At 38.5% G+C, this 16,228-nt stretch overlaps 1 protein-coding gene across 9 annotated transcripts in view; it reads left to right on the plus strand.

Moving 5' to 3' along the window:
* The window catches only part of bcas3 (BCAS3 microtubule associated cell migration factor), a 728,081-nt gene that overhangs the window by 56,972 nt on the left and 654,881 nt on the right, over positions 1-16,228 (plus strand). For all 9 annotated transcript variants that reach the window (XM_069911282.1, XM_069911281.1, XM_069911285.1 and 6 more), the window contains exon 6: positions 16,086-16,167. In XM_069911282.1, coding sequence (XP_069767383.1) covers positions 16,086-16,167 — 82 coding nt within the window. The remainder of the gene's footprint in view (positions 1-16,085; positions 16,168-16,228) is intronic.

Here is a 16,228-nt window from a genome sequence, read left to right on the forward strand (position 1 = left end):
TTGTGAATAGTGCATAAAATTCTCCAAAGATCCTCCAATGTTACTGAATATGAATTCTTCAGTCTTTCAAATAAGATCTATTTTAAAATATGTGTAGGTATCAAATTCCTCCCAATATTTATCCATTACAGCTGCCTTTCCCTGATGGTGCTGCATGTTTTTCCCCATCAATCACTTATGAAGTTCCCTTTTGAAAATCATTACTGAAACATTTTCTAGCATCCTTTATCGATGGTTCATAATAGTTTTTTCATCTTGCCTCTTTCGCTAGTTACCTTAAATTTGTGTCTTCTGGTTACCAATCTTTCTGACATTGGAAATGTTTCATATTTGCCCTCTCATAATCTTGAACATCTCTGTTAAATCTTTCCTTGAACTTCACTGCAACCTAGTCTTACCGCATAACTAAAATCCCATGCCTTCAGCATCTCCTACTAGAATATAATTTATTAGAATGTCATCCTTTTTTTTTCTTTGCCTTATGTTTTGCCATTTTGTTTTCCACTTTGTTCTAATAATTCTACAATATTACTGCATGGCCATTTTCTGTGAAAGATTTGACTACAATTTTATTATGATCTGACTGCACATATACAACCAGATGAAACAGCGTAGTGGGTTAAAGATACTGCATGATGGATACTTGGGATCTTCAATAATTCTTTGAGCCCCATTTAAATGACACTCCCGGTGAATGTTGTCAATAGAAGAAAGGAAGACCCGGGACACTGTTTTTGCAGGCTGAAACTTCAGAAGCAATGAGATGCAATTAGAGCCAAACTGTCAAGATAGTGATGACTCCCTAATGAAGTCCAGATGATATGGTGCATTAATTTGCCATAAACATCAATCAAAAACAAAAGGTCAGAAGCAATGATACCAATGGGAAAATTTGAACAGTCTAGAGACAATGAATGATTATTGTCACGAGGCGTTTTAAAATTGCAGCACCCTGGTAGCCCTTCTGGGACCTGGGTGAGGGGACTGGGTCGTGTGTGCCTCCTGTACCTTTCAAATAGCAGCCTAGCCTACCTGTTAAATTGTCAACCCGGAGATTTAAGGGGGATCCCGCCCGCGTGATGACGTGGTGAGTGAGGCGCCTGCAGCCACAAGGAATAAGAATAAACAGTTTAAAAGACAAAAATACCATACTGAACAAACCACTTGCATGAAGCATCTTAAAACATTTTACTTTATTTTGTCACATTCTTTGAAAACATTCATCTTTCTCCTCTTCTATGGAGCCACCTGAAAGACAAACAATAAGGCTATAGATAATTAAATCCCCCTCCAAGTTTACAGATAAAACCTTTGACTGGGGCGACTCCTACTAAGCAGGGATAAAGAGACACTGGTGAGCGGCATCAACCAGCTCTTCTTCCTGAGCGACACCATTGCTGTTTCACGTAACTTTATTCAAACAGCTGCTACAAGCAAAACCCTCCACTGGGTGAATGTTTGTTTTCATCTTCACCAAAGGTTTATGAATTAATTCACAGAACATTTAACTTTTACAATTTAAAACTTGTCTATTTTCTAACCTATTATTTTATTATTTATTTTGAAAATTTAAATTTATTTGTCTCAATTTTTTGCTTGAGGCCCAGATACCAGGCCTTTATTTAGCTTGGAGAAAATGCATTCTTTATTGCAAAGCAGGGACATGTTCATATAACCATATGCAGCACAGAACTGGCCAGTATGGCCCTACTAGTCCATGCCGGAACAAATTCCCCACCCTCCTAGTCCCCTGGTCCATGTAATTCATCTGCAGAAGACTGCCATTTTTGCAATAGTTCGGTAGCAGAATAGTCTGGCAGGACAGATTGTGTTTCTGCTACATTGAGAACTACACAGTTGGCCGCTCTGGTCTTTCCTGCGTATTATTTACGATATCTGTGAATTATAAACTTGGTGTGGTGGGGGAGGGGTGAGGGGAGAAGAAATCACTTTTCTCTGGGCAACATGATTTCACTTCTCTGAGATTCTTGGTGAAGGAATGTTTCAATCAAAATGGATTTGAAGTTAATAATGGATGAAAAAGGTGTACTATGTTAATCGCTGTACATAGCACATTTTAACTTAAAACAGTAGCTGTTTCCTCTCCTTCTTGCTCATCCAAAACATTAATTATTGACCTGAGTTTGTGTTTGATTTGCAACCTTCCAAGCAAAACTGCCAGGTCATTACTTGCAATTTACTGTGATTTTAGGCACAATGAAGGAAGCTGTTTTTATTTTATTTATCTTGACTAACGAATTCCAATAGAAATCTATGTTGAAACCACCTTTCATTGCAGTGTTCTGATTTGTTTTCTGTTCCAGTCCCCATCCTTATTGCTGGGCCAGGGGGTGAATTCTCAGCTTGTTCAATTTGTCAGCACCTCCTCGACAAATATATTGAAGGCCTTCTCACTCTATGACTTGAGTTATGTAGCCTCAACTAACAACTCTGTATAACAGGATGTGAATGGTAATTTGTGAAATTTGCCCTTTTTTGTGTATTATTTTAAACTCACATTCTCCTTCACCAGTTTGGGAGTGACATCCAAACCTGATAAATATATGAGTGTCTTGACAAATAATCGATCAGTAACCAACTGTATTTTTACCCCTCTGAGGAGAGCAAGGCTACTGGTCTCAATCTAGACAACCTTGTACAGGAACACAATTGAGGGCGTCCTGTCTGGCTGCATCAATGTGCAAAGCATCAGACCGGAAGTCCATACAGAGGATCTTTAAAACAACTGAGAAGATCTCTGGAATTTCACTTTCCTCTATTAACGACATTTACCGGGAATGTTGCCAAAATAGGGCTCAAGGAATTATTGAGGATCCCTAACATTTATCACAAAATATCAGTACCATCAAAATGGAGGTACAGAAGCATCAAAATCAGGCCTGGCAGGCTGGGTAATAGCTTCTTCCCGCAGGCTGTGAACAGTATCCCAAATATTTGTATACATTTATTTTGATTGTTTATGAGATCATTCTGTACGGTGCATTGTATGTGTTTTAATGCGTGTTCTGTATGGTGCATTGTATGTGTTTTAATGTGTGTTCTGTACGGTGCATTGTATGTGTTTTAATGTGTGTTCTGTTCGGTGCATTGTATGTGTTTTAATGTGTGTTCTGTTCGGTGCATTGTATGTGTTTTTTTTTAATTTTTATTTTTCACACCATAAACCACACTGACCAAGATACATACATTTTCCTTTTCAAATATATACACAGTGTCATTTTCTTCCCCCCCTCCCTCTTCCCATCCCACCCTCCCTCTTCCCATCCCACCTCCCTCCTCCCATCCCACCCTCCCTACCCCCCCCATTCATTTAAAGTACAAAACCAGTCAAACAATGTTGTCATTCAATAAAAATAAACAAGAAATTCCACTGAGTCAATTCTTTTCATTTCCTTCTCCTTTTGTTAATTTAGGTGGTAGATGTCCCCGGTAGGTTTTCTCTATTGTGTTTTACGTATGGCTCCCATATTTGTTCAAATATTTCAATATTATTTCTTAAATTATATGTTATTTTTTCTAATGGAATACATTTATTCATTTCTACATACCATTGTTGTATTCTCAAGTTATCTTCTAATTTCCAGGTTGACATAATACATTTTTTGCTACGGCTAGGGCTATCCTAACAAATCTTTTTTGTGCACCCTCCAAATCAAGTCCAAATTCTTTATTTTTTATGTTACTTAGGAGGAAGATCTCTGGGTTTTTTGGTATATTGTTTTCTGTAATTTTATTTAATATCTGGTTTAGATCTTCCCAAAATTTTTCTACTTTCTCACATGTCCAGATTGCATGAATAGTTGTTCCCATTTCTTTTTTACAACAAAAACATCTGTCAGATACTGTTGGGTCCCATTTATTTAACTTTTGAGGTGTAATGTATAGCCTGTGTATCTAGTTATATTGTATCATATGTAACCTCGTATTTATTGTATTTCTCATCGTTCCAGAGCATAACGTCTCCCATGTTTCCTTCTTTATCTTTATATTTAAATCTTGTTCCCATTTTTGTTCAGTTTTACCATTTGTTTCCTCATTCTCCTTTTCTTGCAGTTTGATATACATATTTGTTATAAATCTTTTGATTGTCATTGTATCTGTAATCACATATTCAAAGTTACTTCCCTCTGGTAACCTCAGACTACTTCCTAATTTATCCTTCAAGTAGGATCTCAATTGGTAAAATGCCAACACTGTATCTTGAGTTATATTATATTTATCCTTCATTTGTTCAAAAGATAATAATCTATTTCCTGAAAAACAATTTTCTATTCTTTTGATCCCTTTTTTCTCCCATTCTCTAAAGGAAAGGTTATCTATTGTAAAAGGGAGTAACTGATTTTGCGTCATTATTAGTTTTGGTAATTGGTAATTTGTTTTATTCCTTTCTACATGAATCTTCTTTCAAATATTGAGCAGATGATGTAATACTGGAGAACTCCAACGTTGTACCAATTTTTCATCCCATTTATATAATATGTGTTCAGGTATCTTTTCCCCTATTTTATCTAGTTCTAATCTAGTCCAATCTGGCTTTTCCCTTGTTTGATAAAAATCTGATAGGTATCTTAATTGTGCGGCTCTATAATAATTTTTAAAGTTTGGCAGTTGTAAGCCTCCTTGTTTATACCATTCTGTTAATTTATCTAGTGCTATCCTCGGTTTCCCCCCTTTCCATAAAATTTCCTTATTATTTTCTTTAACTCCTTGAAGAATTTCTCTGTCAAGTGTATCGGCAATGCCTGAAATAGGTATAGTATCCTTGGGAAAATGTTCATTTTAATACAGTTTATCCTTCCTATTAATGTTAGTGGTAAATCTTTCCAATGCTCTAAATCGCCCTGTAATTTTTTCATTAGTGGATCATAATTGAGTTTATATAGATGGCCGAGATTTTTATTTATTTGTATACCTAGGTATCTTATTGCTTGCATTTGCCATCTGAATGGTGATTCCTTCTTAAATTTTGAGAAATCCGCATTATTCATTGGCATTGCTTCACTTTTATTTACGTTAATCTTGTAACCCGACACTTCTCCATATTCCTTCAATTTGTTATATAATTCTTTTATTGATAGTTCTGGTTCTGTTAAGTATACTATAACATCGTCCACAAATAAACTGATTTTATATTCCTTGTCTTTTATTTTTATCCCTTTTATATTATTTTCTGTTTTTATCAATTCTGCTAGTGGTTCTATAGCTAACGCGAACAATAAGGGTGATAGTGGGCATCCCTGCCTTGTAGATCTGCTTAAATTAAATTGCTTTGATATATATCCATTTACTGTCACTTTCGCCAATGGCCCCTTATATAATGCTTTAATTCAATTAATATACTTCTCTGGTAAACTGAATTTTTGCAATACTTTGAATAAATAATTCCATTCTACTCTGTCAAAGGCCTTCTTTGCGTCTAAAGCAACTGCTACTGTTGGCGCTTTACTCCTTTCTACTGCATGAATTAAGTTAATAAATTTACAAATATTGTCTGTTGTGCGTCTTTTTTTAATAAATCCAGTTTGGTCTAGATTTACCATTTTAGGTACATAATCTGCTAATCTGTTTGCTAATAGTTTAGCTATTATCTTATAATCTGTGTTAAGTAATGATATTGGTCTATATGACGCTGGTGCGAGTGGATCTTTCCCTTGCTTTGGTATTACTGTAATTATTGCTGTTTTACATGAATCTGGTAAGCTTTGTGTTTTGTCAATCTGGTTGATTACTTCCAGGAGGGGAGGAATTAATAAATCTTTAAATGTTTTATAGAATTCTATTGGGAATCCATCCTCTCCTGGTGTTTTATTATTTGGTATTTTTTTTATTATCTCTTGTTTTTCTACTATTTCAAATGGTTCTGTTAATTTATTTTGTTCCTCTATTTGTAATTTTGGTAGTTCAATTTTAGTTAAAAATTCATCTATTTTCCCTTCTTTCCCTTTGTTTTCAGTTTGGTATAATTGTTCATAGAATTCTCTAAAGTTTTCCTTGATCTCCGTTGGATTATATGTGATTTGTTTATCCTTTTTCCTTGATGCCAATACCATTTTCTTAGCTTGTTCTGTCTTAAGCTGCCATGCTAGAATTTTATGCGTTTTTTCCCCTAGTTCATAATATTTCTGTTTTGTCTTCATTATGTTCTTCTCCACCTTGTATGTTTGTAGTGTTTCATATTTTATTTTTTTATCTGCCAATTCTCTTCTTTTAGTTGTATCTTCCTTCATTGCTAATTCTTTTTCTATATTTACTATTTCCCTTTCCAACTGCTCTGTTTCCTGATTGTAGTCCTTCTTCATCTTGGTTACATAACTTATTATTTGCCCTCTAATGAATGCTTTAATTGCATCCCATAGTATAAACTTATCTTTCACTGATTCTATATTTATTTCAAAGTACATTTTAATTTGTCTTTCAATGAATTCTCTAAAATCCTGCCTTTTAAGTAGCATGGAGTTTAATCTCCATCTATACATTCTTGGAGGGATGTCCTCTAACTCTATTGTCAATATCAAGGGTGAATGGTCCGATAATATTCTAGCTTTACATTCTGTTTTTCTTACTCTATCTTGCATACGAGCTGATAACAGAAATAGGTCTATTCTTGAGTATGTTTTGTGTTTACCCGAATAATATGAATATTCCTTTTCCTTTGGGTGTTGTTTCCTCCATATATCCAAAAGTTGCATTTACCAAAGTAAATTTGGTTACTTTGTTCTTTCTGTTAATTTTTTCCCCAGTTTTATCCATATTTGAATCCAAATTAAGGTTGAAATCCCCTCCTATTAATATGTTCCCTTGCGTATCTGCTGTCTTCAAAAAAATATCTTGCATAAACTTTTGATCTTCTTCGTTAGGTGAATATACATTGAGTAGATTCCAAAACTCCGAATATATCTTACATTTTATCATTACATATCTCCCTGTTGGATCTATTATTTCCTCTTCTATTTTAATTGGTATATTTTTACTGATTAATATAGCTACTCCTCTTGCTTTTGAATTATACGATGCTGCTGTTACATGTCCTACCCAATCTCTCTTTAATTTCTTGTGCTCCAATTCAGTTAAATGTGTTTCTTGCATAAATGCTATATCAATTTTTTCTTTTCTCAGTAAATTTAGCAGTTTCTTCCTTTTGATTTGGTTACGTATTCCGTTAATATTTAAAGTCATAAGTTCAACGTGGCCATTTCATACTTTGTTTATCTTCCCTTTCCGTTTCTCCATCATCACCTTTCCTTCTTATCCTTTTCTGCTTTCTTGTTTTGAACACTTTATAAGACAACATTTCTAAAACATCAAACATTTTCCTTATTCTCCTATTTAAAACTTCTTTAACTCCATTCTCCCCTCCCCCTCCTGAGCTGCCGGGCAACCACATCTCCCCTCTCCATTTGGATTTGCGAATTCACTCGCAAGCATCAACTGATTTTGCAGTGACCGTAACTCCTCCCAATCCAGCCCCCCCCGGAAAAGATTTCAATTTTCATATATAATAAAGGTCACTCTTTTAATTCCCTCCTTATTCCCTCTATTCCCTTTCATTCCCTTATTAATTCTTATCTATACTCTATATATTTTCCTCTAAATACGGATACACTCATGTATACACATATATACATACACATCTATGTATATATATATATATATACCCATATACACACATACATATAATTCGTGGTCATTTTTACTCTCATTACATGTCTTCATCTCTCTGCTTGTTTTGTAGTTGTTCTGCAAATTTTCGTGCTTCCTCTGGAACCGAGAATAGTCTGTTTTGTTGCCCTGGAATAACTATTTTAAGTACCGCTGGGTACTTTAACATAAATTTATATCCTTTTTTCTATAGGATCGTTTTTGCTGTATTGAACTCCTTCCTCTTCTTCAGGAGTTCAAAACTTATGTCTGGATAGAAAAAAATTTTTTGACCTTTGTATTCCAGTGGCTTTTTGTCTTCTCTTATCTTCTTCATTGCTTTCTCCAATATATTTTCTCTTGTTGTATATCTTAAAAATTTTACTAAAATGGATCTTGGTTTTTGCTGCGGTTGTGGTTTTGGGGCTAAAGTTCTATGTGCCCTCTCTATTTCCATTTCTTCCTGTAATTCTGGTCTTCCTAGGACCCTGGGGATCCAATCTTTTATAAATTCTCTCATATTCTTGCCTTCTTCATCTTCCTTAAGGCCCACTATCTTTATATTATTTCTTCTATTATAGTTTTCCATTATATCTATCTTCTGAGCTAACAGCTCATGTGACTCTTTAACTTTTTTATCAGATTCTTCTAATTTCTCTTTTAAGTCCTCTACTTCCATTTCTACGATTATTTCTCGTTCTTCCACATTATCCACTCTTTTTCCTATCTCTGATATGACCATTTCTATTTTATTCATTTTTTCTTCTGCATTCTTAATTCTTTTTATCTCATTAAATTCTTGTAATTGCCATTCTTTCACTGATTCCATATACTCTTTAAAAAAAGATACATCCATTGTCTTGCCTTTCTCCTCTTCTTCCACTTCTTTCTGTTCTTCTTCTTCCTCTGGGTTGACCATCTGTTGTTTCCTTGTTTTCTTTTTACCCTCTTCTTTCTTGTTCTCGTTATTGTCTGTGTTCTGCACCTGTTGCTGTGCTGCAGGTGTCTCTCTCAGCTGTGGAGATCGACTCTGCAGCTGTTCCCCCCTCCCGTCAGTGTGGTTTTTTTCATGCGCATCGCACATGCGTGAGGAGTCGTGCAGGCGCGGTTGCGCACTTTTACTCGGCTCTGCGAGCCATTTTTGTAGTCCCGAGCCCGGGACTTCCACTGACCTGAGGGAGCGGGCCTCTCTCTCCGCGGCGGGCCTCCTCGGACAGGTAAGGCCTTCACCTTCTTCTGACATTCTTTCTTCCTCTTTTTTTCCCATTGTTTTCGACTTTTCTCTCTTTGCTGCCATTTTCTTCTCACCTTTATTTTTACTTTATTATAAATTTTAATCTTGTACCTTTGTGCTTTGTGTGTTTTTTTTTTAACTTTTCCGGAGAGGGCTGGAATTCCCTGACCGGCCACTACTCCATCACGTGACTTCCCCCGTATGTGTTTTAATGTGTGTTCTGTACGGTGCCTTGTATGTGTTTTAATGTGTGTTCTGTACGGTGCCTTGTATGTGTTTTAATGTGTGTTCTGTACGGTGCCTTGTATGTGTTTTAATGTGTGTTCTGTACGGTGCATTGTTTGTGTTTTAATGTGTGTTCTGTACGGTGCATTTTATGTGTTTTAATGTGTGTTCTGTACAGTGCATTGTATGTGTTTTAATGTGTGTTTTGTACGGTGCATTGTATGTGTTTTAATGTGTGTTACACATTACAAAGCCGTCCTGTCCAGAGAAGAAACAAGCCTTCCGTCGCGCATGCAGCCATCTTCAGCGCAAACTCCGGGAGATCCAAAATGAGTGGTGGACTAGCCTCGCCAAACGAACACAGCTCAGCGCGGACATTGGCGACTTCAGGGGTTTCTACGAGGCTCTAAAGGCTGTGTACGGCCCCTCACCCCGCTGCGCAGCTCAGACGGCAAAGTCCTCCTCAGCGACAAGATCTCCATCCTCAACCGATGGTCAGAACACTTCCAATCTCTTTTCAGTGCCAACCGCTCAGTCCAAGATTCCGCCCTGCTCCAGCTCCCTCAACAGCCCCTAAGGCTAGAGCTGGATGAGGTTCCCACCCTGGATGAGACATATAAGGCAATCGAACAACTGAAAAGTGGCAAAGCAGCAGGTATGGATGGAATCCCCCCAGAAGTCTGGAAGGCTGGCGGCAAAACTCTGCATGCCAAACTGCATGAGTTTTTCAAGCTTTGTTGGGACCAAGGTAAACTGCCTCAGGATCTTTGTGATGCCACCATCATCACCCTGTACAAAAACAAAGGCGAGAAATCAGACTGCTCAAACTACAGGGGAATCACGTTGCTCTCCATTGCAGGCAAAATCTTCGCTAGGATTCTACTAAATAGAATAATACCTAGTGTCGCCGAGAATATTCTCCCAGAATCACAGTGCGGCTTTCGCGCAAACAGAGGAACCACTGACATGGTCTTTGCCCTCAGACAGCTCCAAGAAAAGTGCAGAGAACAAAACAAAGGACTCTACATCACCTTTGTTGACCTCACCAAAGCCTTCGACACCGTGAGCAGGAAAGGGCTTTGGCAAATACTAGAGCGCATCGGATGTCCCCCAAAGTTCCTCAACATGATTATCCAACTGCACGAAAACCAACAAGGTCGGGTCAGATACAGCAATGAGCTCTCTGAACCCTTCTCCATTAACAATGGCGTGAAGCAAGGCTGTGTTCTGGCACCAACCCTCTTTTCAATCTTCTTCAGCATGATGCTGAAGCAAGCCATGAAAGACCCCAACAATGAAGACGCTGTTTACATCCGGTACCGCACGGATGGCAGTCTCTTCAATTTGAGGCACCTGCAAGCTCACACCAAGACACAAGAGAAACTTGTCCGTGAACTACTCTTTGCAGATGATGCCGCTTTAGTTGCCCATTCAGAGCCAGCTCTTCAGCGCTTGACGTCCTGCTTTGCGGAAACTGCCAAAATGTTTGGCCTGGAAGTCAGCCTGAAGAAAACTGAGGTCCTCCATCAGCCAGCTCCCCACCATGACTACCAGCCCCCCCACATCTCCATCGGGCACACAAAACTCAAAACGGTCAACCAGTTTACCTATCTCGGCTGCACCATTTCATCAGATGCAAGGATCGACAATGAGATAGACAACAGACTCGCCAAGGCAAATAGCGCCTTTGGAAGACTACACAAAAGAGTCTGGAAAAACAACCAACTGAAAAACCTCACAAAGATAAGCGTATACAGAGCCGTTGTCATACCCACACTCCTGTTCGGCTCCGAATCATGGGTCCTCTACCGGCACCACCTACGGCTCCTAGAACGCTTCCACCAGCGTTGTCTCTGCTCCATCCTCAACATCCATTGGAGCGCTTACACCCCTAACGTCGAAGTACTCGAGATGGCAGAGGTCGACAGCATCGAGTCCACGCTGCTGAAGATCCAGCTGCGCTGGATGGGTCACGTCTCCAGAATGGAGGACCATCGCCTTCCCAAGATCGTATTATATGGCGAGCTCTCCACTGGCCACCGTGACAGAGGTGCACCAAAGAAAAGGTGCAAGGACTGCCTAAAGAAATCTCTTGGTGCCTGCCACATTGACCACCGCCAGTGGGCTGATAACGCCTCAAACCGTGCATCTTGGCGCCTCACAGTTTGGCGGGCAGCAACCTCCTTTGAAGAAGACCGCAGAGCCCACCTCACTGACAAAAGGCAAAGGAGGAAAAACCCAACACCCAACCCCAACCAACCAATTTTCCCTTGCAACCGCTGCAATCGTGTCTGCCTGTCCCGCATCGGACTTGTCAGCCACAAACGAGCCTGCAGCTGACGTGGACTTTTTACCCCCTCCATAAATCTTCGTCCGCGAAGCCAAGCCAAAGAATGTGTGTTCTGTACGGTGCATTGTATGTGTTTTAATGTGTGTTCTGTACGGTGCATTGTATGTGTTTTAATGTGTGTTCTGTACGGTGCATTGTATGTGTTTTAATGTGTGCTCCATGGTCTGGAGAGATACTATTTCATTGGGTTGTATCTTCTCAATCAGATGATAATAAACTTGAACTTGAAAATGTGATACCAATTAAACCAGATCGGAAGTGCCTCAAAGCACTTCCTCACTTCATACATTTCCTTGGCTGCACTTACATAGATGCACGTAGCGCTGCCCACTAAAGTATTTTACAAACAGCAATAAGATCTATGACAAGTTGATCTGTTTTTGTTTGTTGACTTGGGGATGAATATTTGGCGGAAACCAAGTGAAAAATATTCTCTTCCAAACAAGTAATTGAAGTCAAAAAATCTCTTGAGCATTTCAGCTGAAGGATAACTCCGCACAGGGAAATATTCCTTCATTTATTCCTGTACTGAAGTAAAAAGCCAAATGATTTTTTTGTGTGAGGGTTCAGTACACAGTGTTCTGACTTGGTGATCAGGGTGCTAACAAATGAGTCCCAAAAATACAAGAAGCAGTAGGATTAGACTCCAACCCCTCAACCCTGCCCTGTCTTTCAATATGATCATTATTCTCCTTTCTGTGCCAGTTTACAATCATTCAGTTCATTGATCTTTTAAATCAGTGGTTTTTAAACTTTTTCTTTCCACTCACATACCACCTTGAGTAATCCCTATGCTGGGGTGGCCAAACCACGGCTCGCGAGCCACATGCGGCTCTTTGACCTTTAATATGCAGCTCGCTGCCAGTCTCCCCCTCGCCTGCCCGACTTGCGCTGCTGGTCTCTCCCCCGCCCGACTCGCGCTGCCGGTCTCTCCACCTCGCCATCTGACTCGTGCTGCCAGTCTCTCCACCTCGCCCGCCCGACTCACGCTGCCAGTCTTTCCCCCTCGCCTGCCCAACTTGCATCTTTAATAGCCTAATATTTGTAGCATTGTATTTTGGTCATAAAAAAATATAATTAGAATAAGACTAATTTTGTAAGGTGGAAATCTGATTAAAATATCTCTAATTTTTTTGGTTTACTTTTTTTTGTGAGTATTGAAACTAATACAAATTAACAGTTTAAAAACTGCAGGCATGAATAAATATTATTGCATTTCTTAAAATTTATATAAAATTTTTGTTGCAAAATGTGGATGTAACAATAAAAACATAAGGGTGAACTTTGTTCTTGTCCTGCGGCTCGCAAGCATCTGAGCAGTATCGTTTGTGGCTCTTGCATTAAGCAAGTTTGGCCACCCCTGCACTATGCCATAGGTGCTCTGTGATTAGTAAAGAATTACTTAAGGAGGTAAGTGAAAAGAAAAAGTTTGAAAACCACTATTTTAATCATACCTAATTGATCTGTTATGTGCACGATTTCATAACTCCATGGAAATGGGCCCAATGACAGTTATTCTGAAGCAAAATATTTCTGTAATAATTGGGTTGAGAGCAGTGATTCTCCACCCTTTTCCCCCCACTCACATACCACTTAATCCCTTACTAATCACAGAGCAACTATGGCATAGAGGTTACTTAAGGTGGAATGTGAGTGGAAAGGATAAAGTTTGAAAACCACTGCTTTAAATATTTATCTGTCTCCACCTTAAATATAATAACCTGACCTCCTCTACAGAAATTTGCTTATGCTCTCAGAGAAGTTGTTTCCATGCACCAGGATAAAAATGAGAGGCTGGAGGAACTTAGCAGGCCAGGCAGCATCCACAGAGCGAAATCGTCAGCATTTTGGGCTAGGACCCTTCATTGAGTCTGTTTCTTTCTCAAAATTCCAACCTTGGTTTTACTATAATATTGACTTTGTTATCTGTATAGTCTTGGAATCCTCTTGAAAAAAAAGATTAAAAAAAAAGGTGAAGTGTACTATCTTTTAAAAAGATATTTTCTCAGTTTTTAATGAGGTTCTTTAGGGTGAGAAGGGATATGGGTTGAACTTGCTCAATTTTCCTTTCTTCTTTTAACCAATTAAGTTAAATCTATAATCTTCAGTGAAGAATAAGACCTTCCTCTTTATCCCCTCACAATATGTGATTGTTACTTACATCTCTATACGGCCTCTAAAGATAACAACCCCAGTCTAGCCAATCTCCACAATATTTAATATTGTCTGGCCTCTTCACTGTGCTGTCATATCCTTTTTGTAATGTGGTGACCAGGCCCTACACCAGTGGTTATCAACCATTTTCTTTTTACTCACATTCCACCCTAATGCCATAGATGCTCTGTGATTAATAAGGGATTTCTTACGGTGGGATGTGAGTGGGAAGGGAAGGTTGAGAACCACTCCTCTAGACCCAATTGTTACAGAAATATTTTGCTTGAGAAAAATTGTCATTGGGCCATTTCCTGTGGAGTTATGAAACCGTGCATATAATGAGGTACGATTAAAACAGTGGTTTTCAAACCTTTCTCTTTCCACCCACATACCACTTTAAGCATCCCTTACTAATCACAGAGAACCAATGGCACAGGGGATTACTTAAGGTGGAATGTGAGTTGAGGGGGGCAGAACCACTGATCTACACAGTACTTTAGCTGTGAATTAACTGAAACTTTACGTAGTTGCTAGTCTTGTGTTTTATAGCTTATCTTTGAAAATAGGGATCATTTTAGTTTTTAGCCAACTTATCGATCTGTATTCCCATCTCCAAATGCCCTCATTATTTCTACCTTTCTTATATCCTCCATTTTAATACTTTTTTTGTTGTTGTTTTGTCTGCCCTCTCCAGTATATTGTCACAGATTTCAGCCAATGAAATCCTGAAACATTTCTTCACTATCAATCTGCTGGTGAAACATTATCAACTGTAGCGTCGCAACAGCAATAGAAATTCACTAGACAATGTCATTTTAAAACAGATTTATTATTAACTACTAATAATATGACACATTAATTAACTTAACTCCAACTATGTGTGAATATACGTGTGTATGTGTGAAATATACTCAAACTATTACAGCTGGAAAGCCCATTCAAAGTTCAGTCTTAAAAATTCTGTGTTGAAACTTATTTAAACTGATGCTCAGAATTAATTACGAAGAAGGCCTTTTCACACCGTGGGCAAGTGGTGACCCTACTTGGACCTGGGTGAAATTCCCGAGAAGGCAGAACCTCCAGGATCTTTTTCTTCATGATCCAAATTCCGTGTAATTTGCCCTCTCTGGCAATTTAGGGGGTGTCCCACCCCCAGTAATGACGTCGTGAGTGAAGCATTACGCACTCACAGGAAGTCCTACTGGAAGTCTGATTGCGCAGTAATGACAGATGAGGCTTTTCCAAAAATCAATGAAACTAATGCCTGTGTGCTTAAATTGAGTAATTCAAACCACAATCCTATTGCACAAACACCTCTCCCACATACTTCGTTCTTAATTTCACTATACAATTTATCACCTTTATAATTGCATCTCCACAAGCCTTTAACAATTAATTGTGCATCCACTGGCATTCATTATTACACAGACCTGCACTCCTCCCCTTCTTTGCACCATCAGTTCCTTTTGAAATGATGGTGTGAAAAGGCCTACTGAGTGATCAGACTGCAGAAAACTATCAAATCCTTGTTTTCAGAGAAATGTCTTTTCATACGAATGGTTGTCAAAACTCCCCTCTTCCTTGCATAGAGGAAACAAAACGTGTGACTTCCATGATGCTTCCAAAACCCAGACATGGTCAGATGAAATGACCATTAAATGCAGGAATGAACCTGCTTCCTTTACCCAGATATGGGTCAATCAAAATGACCATTACATTGGTCATGGTGGTTCAACAGTTATTCCCTTGACAAGAAGAATTAGGAGAAATGTCCATTTCACAGAGACATTCCAACACTGTGTTTAACAGATGAGTTGCTGATCAGTACTGAAAAACTGTTTCTTTAAGTGTCTCAGACACATGACTCATAATCATATGACTCTTGGTAAGTGTCTCATCTGTTTTTTCCTTGGTTAAACATCATTGGTTTTTGATTCTTCTGCTTGAGCATAATTTTGTTTATAGTCAACACTCAATGGTGCCATACGGTCTGTAAAAATGTGAAATCTATGAATGGTTTTCACTCTGCATCAACCCCCAAAATAACACTCACTAAAAAACAGGAGTTTGTAATACAGCAATGCGAGGTAGACCACGAAGCATGAGGAGAGTTGAGTTTCGAGTTCAAAGAGTTTTTTTTAAAAGAGTTTCAGTCGAGGATGAATTGTTATGAGCTCAGAGGTAAGTAAGTGGGAGGTGAGATAAGTAAAATTAGATAGTCTTTGTGATGTAACAGTTGTAAAGTTCATGAATTTTGCCGCAGGGATGAATAGATCACATTGCTTAGGAAGAATGAGGCATAAATAGATTTTAATAAAAGATGATATGGGTGATTTAAGATCAGAGTACTGTATACCTTAAAAAAAAATTGGCTATGGTTTGTTCACAATGTGGACTGAATGAGAAAAAAAATGTGTAAATGTTATTCAGAAAAGTTGATTTCCTCATTCTTTCTCTTTGCAGATGAGTGGCGAAGCTCAGGAGCTCTATTCTGTACGTAATGGTCCTATCAGAACAGCAAGAGTCCTGCCTGCACCACAGACTTGTAAGCATTGAAAATTTCTTTGGTTAATCATTAGTTGTGATTGTTGACAATCTCGCGCCTC

The sequence above is a fragment of the Narcine bancroftii genome, chromosome 14 (assembly GCF_036971445.1).
Source record: "Narcine bancroftii isolate sNarBan1 chromosome 14, sNarBan1.hap1, whole genome shotgun sequence".
Lineage (NCBI taxonomy): Eukaryota > Metazoa > Chordata > Chondrichthyes > Torpediniformes > Narcinidae > Narcine > Narcine bancroftii.